The 12,482-nt window shown below is 36.1% G+C and overlaps 1 protein-coding gene across 6 annotated transcripts in view; it reads left to right on the top strand.

Moving 5' to 3' along the window:
* MLLT10 (MLLT10 histone lysine methyltransferase DOT1L cofactor) overlaps nucleotides 1-12,482 on the top strand; it is a 144,305-nt gene that overhangs the window by 86,571 nt on the left and 45,252 nt on the right. For all 6 annotated transcript variants that reach the window (XM_026675715.2, XM_087948319.1, XM_026675714.2 and 3 more), the window contains 2 exons: nucleotides 8,549-8,647; nucleotides 12,037-12,292. In XM_026675715.2, coding sequence (XP_026531500.1) covers nucleotides 8,549-8,647; nucleotides 12,037-12,292 — 355 coding nt within the window. The remainder of the gene's footprint in view (nucleotides 1-8,548; nucleotides 8,648-12,036; nucleotides 12,293-12,482) is intronic.

Here is a 12,482-nt window from a genome sequence, read left to right as displayed (position 1 = left end):
ACTGTACGTGCTCTAATACATGGTTCTTCAGGCTCGAACAAAACTGATTCATGATTCAGGTATCTTTTGGACCCCTGAGGCTGCAATCATTTAACTAGTAATTTAAGGATCATAAATCCAGTAGGCATAGTCATAAATATACTCTTGATTTCAAAGGGAATAGAGTTCTCCAACCAGTAGCTTGAGTTCACAGGGCAAAGTCCTGTTTGTTGTCAGTGTAAGTGAGATTATGGTTTCTAAGAAGATTTCACAGCTAAAGCTAAATACTGAATTTACATTATTTGACCTAAATTTTAAAATGCGGCTGTAATGGAGAATTGTTCCAACACAAGATTGTAATCAGATGGGGCATTAAATTCTTGAAACTTCATTTGAGTATAGATAAATCTTTCTTTATAGTACCTGGTTACTGCTATGTAGACTGGTCTATGCCAGGTGTTTTTCTATAGTGTTTTTCTATCTCTACTTCCTGACCTCTAATTCCACAAGACAATTTCAGCATTTCCATAGATTGGGTTTTTCAGACTTTTGTTTAAGATTTGACTTTCAAGGCTTCATATTACTTTACCATTGGTCAGGATCCTTATCAACTTGCTGATTTCACCATCTTGAAAGTCTACTCTGAGAATTTCTCCTTAACAAAGAACATAACAAGATGTGTTTGGAAAGTCATGTTTTTTTTTAACTATCCTCTGGTGAAAGTCTTCGATATCCATAACAATATGTATTTGCAGTTGTGACTAGTTGAATACTGTGAAATATATACATATCTCAATGAGTTGTTCTAGTAAAGCTTTCTTGATATGGATATGTACTATGATGCTATTCAAATAGAAGAAGAATACCTATATGATTATTATCTCTGCGGTTGCTTAACCCTGGAAGATTCTGTGATGATTTATGTTTGACTATTATGACCACACTCCTCATATTTACTTGTGTGGGATATGTACTTCCAGATGTCATGAATAGTTCTCTTTTGTATCCTTTGCCTGATTATTTCAGTACTTCTACTAGTTCCAGTGAATGCTTTCACCTGAATTTTAAATTTAACAGCCAGAAAATACATACTTAAATTATATCTTGAGCGTTCATGATATTATTAGCTATGGTTTATATTATTAGTTATAGCAACAATACTGTTTTTGAGGCATTTGTAGAATGGAACAATCTTAATTGATTGTAGTAGTTGATTCTCATCCTATGGGAATATCAGCTTTCTTAGCAGGGCACTAATATATAAGTATGGGATAATTCATAATTTTTTTTAAAAATGTTCCTATGACTAAAAAGCTGCAGACTTCGAAGGGGATAAGATGTTTGGAGGAAAAACTGCAGGCATGATGAGAAATAAATAACCCTTTTCCGCCTATAGTTTTTGCTATGTAATCCTTCCATGAATCTTCATAGAAATCTATAATCATGCAAACAGTGCTTTCCATGGAAGAAAAGATTTAAAGGCTTTTGAATAGCCATTGAAGGAGAGATACTTATTTTGTTTGGCTACTAGCATTTTGAGCTATATTTGGAAGTTACATATATTTCTATATCAAGTTTTTGAAATTGAATAAATTAAATATATGTGGAGATAAATATATGTAGTCATTTGAGACTGATACATGTTTTATTTTTCTAATTGTGAAAATAATTGTGCAATTGTGCAATTATACTGGTGAGAAAAAAATCATCTTGAATTGTTCTTATGGTACCAGTGATGGTCACAATCCTCTTAGATATTTGTTTTTAGATCAATCAGATGAAACTGCACCAGATTTCTAGCATCATCCTTACATCCAAGAATGCTCTGTGCGCCATTTGGGCATTATTGGAAAATAGAAATGGTGGACAGAGGCAGTGTGCTGCTTTAAGAATGCCTGAAATCCTCCAAAAAATTGGATAAAATCATGTTGGGATAAAGGAGGGCAGAGCTGGAACTCTAGAAACAATTTTGATTGAGAACAGCTTCATCAGTTTTCCTCCCAGGCTATGGTTTTATTTCTCTAGAAATTCTAAAATGAAACAAAAATATATTGGAGAAAAGTTTGTTTTATGTCAACTGTATCTAATGTATTATCTAAGTTCTTCAGGTTTTCTCTTCCCTATGTTTTTTTTTATCTTACTATAAGCTGCTCAGCATTGTTATATGATGTTGGGTGACTCTGAGAATGAATGTATGAATCTAGTTAGCTGGTTAGTTTTCACCATTTACAAGTTACAGCATTGCTTTAGGACATTAATTTAAAAATAATCGGTAATTATTTTCAAGATAGGTAGTGAAACATGCAATGTGTAAACATTAGAGTTGGTACCTATTTCAATATAGTTTGATTCTGATGAAGTGATCTTAGATAAGGAATACGTTTAGCCTTTATAAAGCATTCTGTTAAGTAACGTTTAGGTTTGCAACATTCAGGTGTTCAGAAGGATGGCGAAAAATTGTCTCCCAAAAGAAGAAAAGAATGATGGAGAGAATGTATTATTTGTAGCTATGCTTATATGATAATACTATTTATTCATTGGATCCTTTGCTAATTATTTTTCACGACAAATATTTTTAGACTGCAGCTTAATTTATTAAGTCTTTTTAAAATTAAATCTGCAAATATTGTGCCTCGAAATAAGGCCTGGTGAAGTTGGTTGAAATCTTGAGCTACATTTGAATTTTAATAAACATGCATACAGAGTTTTACTATTATTTAGCAGACCTTTGGTGGATTGAATGTATAAGTAATATTAAATACCAATTTTTAATATTTTCAAATTGTATTTTCCCATGAAAATGGCCAGTAGAAAGGGGAGAAACAACAGGTTATACCTCAATAAAAACACACAGTCTATGTAGCAAACTGTTCCTCAACCACTGATGGCTGCTGTTATTACTCAGATTGTACAATTAGTCCTTGACTTACAACAGTTCATTTTGTGACCATTCAAGTTACAATGGTACTGAAAAAAAAAGACTTATGTTTTTCACAGTTATGACCTTTGCAGCATCCCTATGATCATGCAGTCAGAATTCACATGCTTGGCAACTGATTCATGCTTATGACTGTTGCTGTGTCCCAAGATCATGTGATCACCTTTTGCAACCTCTTGACAAGCAAAGTCAATGGGGGAAGCCAGATTCACTTAACTTAGTAACTTCTCAACTCCAATAATTCACTTAACAACTATGGCAAGAAAGGTCATAAATGGGCAAAACTCACTTCACAAATATCACGCTTAACAACAGAAATTTTGTGCTCAATTTTGGTTGTAAGTCAACTACCTTTATTATGAACATTTAATAATTTTTGAGGCTTTAAACCAAGTGTCTATGTATGTGTGAAGGCGCACACACATGGACAGTTTACCTATATTTGGTAAAGTTTTGTAAAAGTAAAGTACAGGTTTTTAGTCTGGAATCATCTAGCAATATTAACAGATGATCAGCTTGTTTGTAATAATTACCTTTTGTGTCACTATTTGTAATAAATACAGTTTGTAACAAATCGTACATTTCCATCTGACCAGTTTATATGAGAAAAATTGCTGCAACTTTCAATTCAAATCATGGTTTGTTTTTCTCATTCTTTTGTCGAGTTAATTTTAAAAAGTAAATAGACATTATTTTAGTGATTAAAAATGGTATTTTAGTGATTGAAATTCATTTTAAATGGTATGGAATTATTGATATATCAAATTGTCACTAGCTGAATTCAAATATAATACTAAACAGTGGTTTAGCATTAGAAGAATAATAGATGCAAAGAAGTAGTTAAATGCTTCTGCTTCAGATTAATTAATTACAGCAGAGTGTCATTTTCAAATTCTGAGCTATAGATTATTTAATTATGATTTTTAAAACCATGGATTGCTTATATGCTTGGTTTATTTAAGTAGCCCATAATGGATATTTATGATACTTATCTAGGCCTTAATGATACAGCCTTACCCCATTTCATTTTCTATACTATATGGGAGAAGGCAAACCATGAATTCTTTTCCCATCATATCTTAACATAAATAAGGGAGAATTTGAACCAACATACCCATTAATTTTACTATTTGAATCCCAGCAGGATATAAAATTCTAAACAAGCTAATAGCATGGAATTAATATAAATCGCAAATAAAAGATGTGTAGGATACAAGAATGGAATGGAATAGAATGGTTGGAAGAGACCTAGGAGGTCTTCTAGTCCAACCCGCTGTTCAGGCAGGAAACCCTATACCAGCGGTGGCTAACCTTTTTGGGCTGCTGTGCTAAAAATTGCACGCTCGTGTGTGCGCACTCACATGCCACACCCAGAAGGCAATATGTGCACCCCCAAGCCCCCAGCGCATGCACGCATGATCCCCCCACACCATTCCCTTACCTGCCCTGCGCATGTGTGCACCTCCCACCTGATTTTCAGCCCATTTGAGGCCTTTTTTGGCCTCCCAGAGGCTTGAGGGAAGCCTCTGCAGCCTTTGGAAGCCGAAAAATGGGCCCATTTTGTCACTTCTGGTATAGTGACAAAAAAGGCCTGTTTTTCGGCATCCAAAGGCTGCAGAGACTTTTCTTGAGCATCTGGGAGGCCGAAAAAGGCCTCAAACAAGCCGAAAATCAGCTGGGAGGCGCGCACATGCACAGCGCAGGTAAGTTTGGCTGGGACTCATGTGCCCACACAAATGGCTCTGCATGCCACCTGTGGCACGTGTGCCGTAGGTTTGCCATCACGGCCCTATACCATTTCAGACAAATGGTTATCCAATCTCTTCTTAAAAACTTCCAGTGTTGGAGAATTTACAATTTCTGGAGGCAAGTTGTTCCACTGGTTAAATTGTTCTAACTGTCAGAAATTTCTTCTTAGTTCTAGGTTCCTTTTCTCCTTGATTAATTTCCACCTATTGCTTCTTGTCCTGCCCTCAGATGCTTTGGAGAATAGCTTTGACTCCCTCTTTGCGGCAACCCCTGAGATTTCGGAAGACTGCTATTTTGTCACCCCAGTCCTTTTCATTAAACTAGCCATATCCAATTCTAGCAACCTTTCTTTATATGTTTTAACCTTCAGTTCTCTAATCATCTTTGTTATTCTTCTCTGTACTCTTGGCTTTTGGTTATGACTTTGTTTGCCTCTAGGTATTCCCTGATTCGTGGCTTGATAATCTTTTCCAGAATCTTCCCAGGTATAGAGATCAGGCTGATAGGTCTGTAGTTTCCTTGATCTATTTTTTTTTCCTTTTTTGAAGATGGGAACTACATCAGCTCTTTTCCAGACTCCAGTATCTTTGGAAGATATAGTTAAGTGGTTCAGAACCTTGGGATGTAATCCAGCTGGTCCCAGTGATTTAAACTTGCCCAGGGTAGACAGGTGCTCACTTACTTGTCTATTTTAACTTGTGTTTCTAATCTGTTTTTTATGTTACTGTTTTTGATAGGTTAAATTGTTTTTTCCCTTTGTATAAAAACGGATACAAAAAATGTGTTAAATAGTTCTGCTTTTCTCTGTTCCTTGTCACCTTCTTGCCACTTTCTTCCACTAGTGAACCAATTTGTTTCCTTGACTTTTTTCTTGTTTTTTACATGTTGAAAGAATCTCTCCCTCCCTCTCCCCCTCCCCCCTCTTACTTTTGTTGCAAGTCTTAGTTCATTTTAAGCCTTAGCATTCCTCACTTCATCTTTGCAGGCTTACACTATTTGTGGATATTCTGCCTTAGTTATGTGCCCCTCTTTCCACTTTTTATACTTGTCCTTTTTGTCTTTCAATTTATCAGAGAGTTCTTTCTGCAGCCATGCTGGTTTCTTTTGAGAGCTGTTATTTTTCTTCTTCATTGACATTGTGCTAGATTGGACTTTTATAATTTCAGTTTTCAAAATTTCCCAAGCTTCTTAAGTTGTTTTCCCCTTAAGTATTCTCATCCATGGAATCCTTCCCAACCACTCTCTAAGTTTATTGAAATTAGTTCTCTTAAAACAAGATTGTAGTTTGCATTTGTCCTGTTGCTTGTGATTGCATAATATTGAATTTCAGTATCGCATGATCACTCCTTCCTAAGGTTCCTTATCTTCAACACCTTCTATCATTTTATCTGTTAGTGAGAATTAAGTCCAATATGGCTGATTCCCCTTCTCTGCTTTTTGGAAGACAAAGTTGTCTGCTAGGTTTGTCAGGAACCTGTTTGATCTTCCATTTGTAGCAGAGTTTGTCTTCCAGTTGATGTCAGGGTAGTTAAAGTCCCCCATTACCGTATTTGCCGGCGTATAAGACGACTTTTTTGCCCTGAAAAACATGCCTCCAAGTGGGGGGTCGTCTTATACGCCGGGAGGACTCCGACTCCCACTTCGAGCTTGAGTTGCAGCCGGGAGGAGGCTGGGGGAGCGGGGTGTGTGTGTGTGTGTGTGCGCGCGCGGCTGTAGGTTAAGGATGGGGGAGCCCCCGGGTGGGTTATCAGGTTTTACAGTGCTTCCAACATGTGCGAACGGTGGGAGAGCGGAGAAGAGAGCGACGAGCGCCCGCTGTGTGAAATCCTGCCGTCAAAGCAACACTGGGGAGGCAGGGTATAAATTTACCAGGTTAATGTAGCAATGGTGATTAATGCCCAGAACATTGTTTGCGGGTATTGGGGTGTGTGTGTGTGTGGTGGTGGTGAGGAGAGGTTGTCCTTTGAATGCGGAAAAGTAGGTGTGACCTTGTGTAGGAAAATAAAGAGATCCTTTTTAGCGTGTTTGGCTTCTTTGCCTCCCCTCGTTCGTTTTGACGTGGAGATAATGGCCTTCGGGCGGGAGGGGAAGAAAACTGTAGCTGGATCATTTCAAATTTCACTTACTCTCCTGCCTCACTTCAATATGTCTGAGCGACTCCAGATACTGGAAGACTTTTTGAATGAAAGTGTTACCTCCATTTTTTTTTTTTAAAGAGGGCCACTTGGGGAAAAAAAAAGATTCTAAGGAATTCCTTGTTTCTTGATTAAAGAGAAGGCATTGAATATACTGTTCCTTGGCAGCCTTTTCAGTGTCCGGGTTTTTGGTTGTGTGTGTGTGTGAGAGAGAGAGAGAGAGAGAGAGAATCAGCTGTATTGAGAAGAGAACGTTTCCTGTGTTCTCATTTTATTTACAACATATTTTACGCTTAATGGTAAGCAATGAAAAATATTTTTAAAACTCATTTCTAAACTCCATAGCTATTTGCATATTCTTGGTTCAAAATTGGATTAGCTCATTTCAAAATTGTCCAAAGCAGAAAAGTGCGTCAAAAAAAAAAAAAGTGCAAAAGTGGAAGGTGTGTGGAAGGGGGGGTAGTCTTATACGGCGAGTATATAACAAACTCTATATTTTGAGTGGAAATGTTGGGGGGTCGTCTTATACGCCCAGTCGTCTTATACGCCGGCAAATACGGTACTTCTGTGATATGTCTGAGTTAACTGATTAACAAAAAAGTCATCTATTCCCTCTGTTGAGTGGCCCATAGTATACACCTATGGCAATATCATTTCCCTCCCTTGACCCAATGCATTCAAGACAGTTTTCATCATTGTTTTGCTCTCTGTAGAGATGTAGTTATTTCTTACAGAAAGTCCTTGACTTACAGCAATTTGTTTAGTAACTGTTCAAAATTACAACGGCACTGAAAAAAGTGAGTTCTGATTGTTTTTCACACTTACGAACTTTGCAGCATCCCTGTCTTCACCTGATCAAAATTCAAATGCTTGACAACTGACTCATATTTATGACGGTTGCAGTGTCCCAGGGTCGTGTGATTCCCTTTTTGCAACCTTTTGACAAGCAAAGTCAATGGGGAAGCCAGATTCACTTAATAGTCAGGTTACTAACGCAACTGCAGTGATCATTAAGAACTGAAGCAAGAAAGGTCATAAAAAGGGGCAAGACTCACTTAACAAATATCTCACTTAGCTACAGAAATTTTGATCTTCGTTGTGGTCATAAGTCAAGGACTGCCTGTACTAAGCAGGAAAAAAAAGTACATTCCCAGCTTTGGGAAGAAACAACCAACTTTGGAAGAAAATAACTTCATTAATAGTGTTGCTTGAACTGAACATTAGTAAATAAAATATTTATTTTGTATACATCATAAATTTTCAGCTAATGTTAGAACAGTAATTTATTAATATAGGTAGTCCTCAACTTATAACCATTCTTTTAGTTAGCATTTGAAGTTACAATGGCACTGAAAAAAAGACAACACATTTTTGTACTTAGAATTAGCATAGTATTCTGATGGTCACATGATTAAAATTCAGGTACCTGGAAACTTCATGTATTTACAATGATGGAAGCTCCCCGGAGTCCTGTGATCGCAACCTACGACCATCCTAGTGAGTTTCTGATAAACAAAGTCATTGAGAGAAACTCGATTTGCTTCATGACTGTATGATTATTCAGTAACTGCAGTGATTCGCTTTAACCATGGGAAAAAGTCATAAAATGTGATGAAATTCTCCTAGCAGTTTTACCTTACTTAGAAACGGAAATTCAGATCCCAATTATGGCTATAAATCAAGGACCACCTGTGGTTAAAATGCAGATAATTCTCTGATATTGCTTTTATCTTTAATTATTTTCTAGAAATATAAAGAAAAGGAAAAGCATAGACAAAAACATAAGAAGCAAACAGATTCTTCGCCATGCTTGTTGGTTCCTTCCCTTACTGTAACTACAGAGAAAGTAAGTGAATTTTTCTTGCAATTTTTTAAAATGATGTGTACATTTTTTATATTTATGAAATGAGGATTTCAATAGTGGCCAAACTTCATTATAGATCTCTTTTGATAATAAATAGTGCTTTGTATTAAACAATTTTAATAGACATGTGTGATAAAATAAACTTGATTTTTAAATTATTAATTGTTTGCAATAATAAATTCATATTTATTTCAGTTGGATCTTTCCACAGAGGAGCTATTCTTAGAACAGCTGAAATTAAAGAAGAAGCACCTTTGAACAAAATTGTTTGATTTTAGTTGATATTTAAGAGACTAAAGTTTTCGAGTAAATTAACTCTTTTACGACTGTTACATGTGACATCTAAGGATGTCACTGAAACTTACAATATGTCCTTGCAATAAGAAAAAAAACTGTTTATCAGCCTTTTTTCTCACTTTACTAAATAAATAATTATATTGTGTCTATAATCTAGTTTTATGTTTCAAATGTGAACACCTGCTATTATTTAAGCACAACTTTTGGGAAAGAGTAAGTAATAATATTGGCATTTAAGGATAGTCTTGTATAATAAAATCTAAAATTTATTTTTATTTATTTATTTTTATTTATTAAATTTAAATAAAATATTTAAATAAAAAATAAATATTTTAACTTTTTAAACTGTTTTACTGTTTAATTGATTGGAATGTATGTGGAAGAAAACTAAGGGATTATATTAAATCAGTAATGTTATATTTTTCTAATACAGGTTTTTTAATTTTGTGGAAGATGTACCTTTTTATATCAGTGGTGTGTTTCAAACTTTTATAGCATGTTTCACGTTTTTACACAAAATAACTGCATGCTGTGTTTTTCCGAAAATATGACCTACCCTGAAAAGAAGCGGACGCCCGATTTTCATGCCTGCACCTCAAATAAGCCTTATCCACAAAAATGCCTAGTTAAGCCCTTCCCACCTTCTGATTGTATGAAGTGGGGCGAGGTGCAACCATAAAAATCAAGCTAGGGTGGAGGGGTTGGAGGATGAAGCGAGGTGGGGATGGAGTGGAGGATGAAATAAGACAGTGGCGGGGGTGGAAGACAAAATGAGGTGGTGGGGTAGAGGACGAAACAAGGCGGGGGTATGGAGGATGAAACAAGATGGGGTGGAGGTAGAGGATAAAAGTTGCGGGGGTGGAGGATGAAATGAGGGGGTGCAGAGCTGCCCCATGCACCCCACACCAGCTTATCTGAAGGCCCTGCAGCCAGGCCAAAAATGTTCTGATAACTGCCTGGCCTTGCAGTAGCAGCTTCAGAAACCCCATCCAGACCCCACATGACCACAGGCCTGCTTCTCCTTGCTTGACACCGCAATGGAGCAGGAGGCTGAATGACATACATGAGGTCCTTGATAGAGCTGTTGGAGGTGCCGCAAGACTAGGCAGTTGTCAGGATGCTGATGGCCCAGTCATTATTATAAATTATAAAAAATACCAAGAATTTTGGATGGTACATATTTTTATTATTACTAGAATAATAATATATCTAGTAAAATAAAATGCTGGACCGTTTGTTTAATATTGAAAAATCAAGAAAAGATTATGTGTAATATTCTGACCTAGAATTAGTTATTGGTGCTGGCAAGTTGTATACTTTCTTTGAAAATGTGTCAGTTACTGCTTTGGAACTGAGCAATCGGGGTTAAAATAATATGGAATACTGGTAGTTCACAACTTGGTTAACAGCTGTTCACAGTCACAAAGGGCTTGGGACAGATGCTTTACAGTTTGTAAGGCACTTCCAGCTATTGTAAAAGTCATGGTTTTCCCAGTCAAAGATTTTTATTTCCGTACTTGGCAAGCTGTTTGTATTTATAATTGGTTGCCAAGTGCCAAGTTCCCTGTGATCGTGTGATCGCCATTTCCAATCTCTACTGGCTTCCCCAGAAAGTCAGTGGGGAAGCTGATAAGGAAGATTGCAAGTGGATTGGATGTTAGATTTCAGGTCTTTCCCCCCCAGCATGCTACAGTGAAGAAAAGCTACAGTGAATCTGGCTTTAAATTATAATCTCTTCCCTCAGATATATGAAATGCTACAACTTCCTTTTTAATGTTATATGGATTTTTGTCATCATTGATTAGGGTTTTAATTTTTAAAAAAATCTAAATAGAATTATTGTAATTTATTTCATAAAGCAGATTAAATAATACTAGACTGATTTAAATGTATATGGCATCCATCTCACTGATACAGTGACTCTGGCTGGCTTACACATTAGTTAAAAAATAAATATAAAAAGAGTTAAAAGTAATAAGACTTAAATAAGAACTAAAACCAAAGCAATGGATAACATGGGGATAGGCTCTTCTCTCTTATCCCATCAGATACCTCTAGCAAAGAGCATCCCTTCCCAGGGCAGCAAGCCAATCAGCAAAACCAGTTTTTAAGGACCTTCTGGAAGGCCATTTTGATGAAGACCATTTTAATCTTTGAATTTTAGTGGCAAATTCTAAAAAGTGATAAGAATCAGGACAAAAAAACAATTATATTTGAAGTTGCTGAAAGGGAAGCAATTGCAGAGGAACATCTCCAACTGATTTATACATATGTGAGAACATACGTGTACATATATGTTTCAGAGAGCTTTTCCAATTCTTGCTTATTCTTGTAAAGATTTAGTAGCTTAATATTACATGTAATTTGGGCTGTTTGCTTTAGGCATTGCAACCCTGAAAACTAGTGTTCCAATTTTTTTGTGAAAAAAAGTCATCTTGATTGTTGCTAAAACGAAAAAGAATAAAATTAATTTTAGATGCTAATTTTTTAAACGTCAGATGGCAATAAGTTTCATGAATGTGCTGCGAGATGACATTGTGCATATAGAAGCATTATATTTTGCAACACTGTATTTTCTGAATTAAGGCAAAGAGTTTTTTTTTATTTTAAAATTAAATGGCTTTTTCTGGGTAGATTTTTGTGCTCTATTTTACATATACTTTTATTTGTAAAGCTAAGGTGATGGACTCTATTTGTCACTGTGCTGCATATATTAAAATAATGCATTTTTTAAACTTTCTCTTTAGTCAGAATATCAAATCAATAATAGTAAAGATTTAAGGCACAACAGTTAAAAACAAATGTTAGTGGCTTTTTTTAAAAAAGCAAGAAATGAAGCTTTTGGGGTTATGTCATTGAGTTACATTGAAGAAGTTTTCAGAACCTTCCAAGAAGGAGTGAAAGAAAGTAATTAAATAGGAACTGCTTATAGGTATTGTGGAGAGACCAGTTAAGTATAATTTAAGGACAGGTTAATATGTACACTACCACTGATTGCTTCAAAGTTTTATGTCAGTTCCTTGTGGTCTAACTGTCTCTCTCAACTTCCCTTTTCCCAATTTAATACTGTTAAGACTTACACAAGCACTACCAACAACTCTATGACAGGGTCATTGAAGAGGCTGGAAGATACCACAGCTCGTTTTACAAATGCAAATTTCCAGGAAGTCTCTGCACATGCTTCAAGTGGCAAAGATGTTTCAGAGGCCAGAGGTTCAGAGAGCAAAGGGAAGAAGTCAGCAGGTCATAATTCAGGTCAAAGGGGAAGAAAGCCTGGTGCTGCCAGGACTCCTGGAACTGCAGTATCAGCAGCTTGTACTTTTCAACAAGGTATTATTGGAGGGTACTCTATTGCCTTCTTCAGTGCCAAGTGAAATTTAAATTAAAAATAATAAATTTAGATGAAATATATTTTTCATATTTAGTATGTGAAGAATATAAGTAGCTTCAGAATTTCCCTGGAAAAGCTAGCAGCAGCAAAATTTCAGCACATGCTCGGTATCTTATGTAGCATGATCTA

The sequence above is a fragment of the Notechis scutatus genome, chromosome Z, assembly GCF_049901735.1.
Source record: "Notechis scutatus isolate UNSWTSFEM ecotype Mainland chromosome Z, rNotScu1.2, whole genome shotgun sequence".
In the NCBI taxonomy this organism is placed as follows: domain Eukaryota; kingdom Metazoa; phylum Chordata; class Lepidosauria; order Squamata; family Elapidae; genus Notechis; species Notechis scutatus.
The sequence above is the reverse complement of the archived record's forward strand: the minus strand, read 5'-3'. Positions and strand labels throughout refer to the sequence as shown.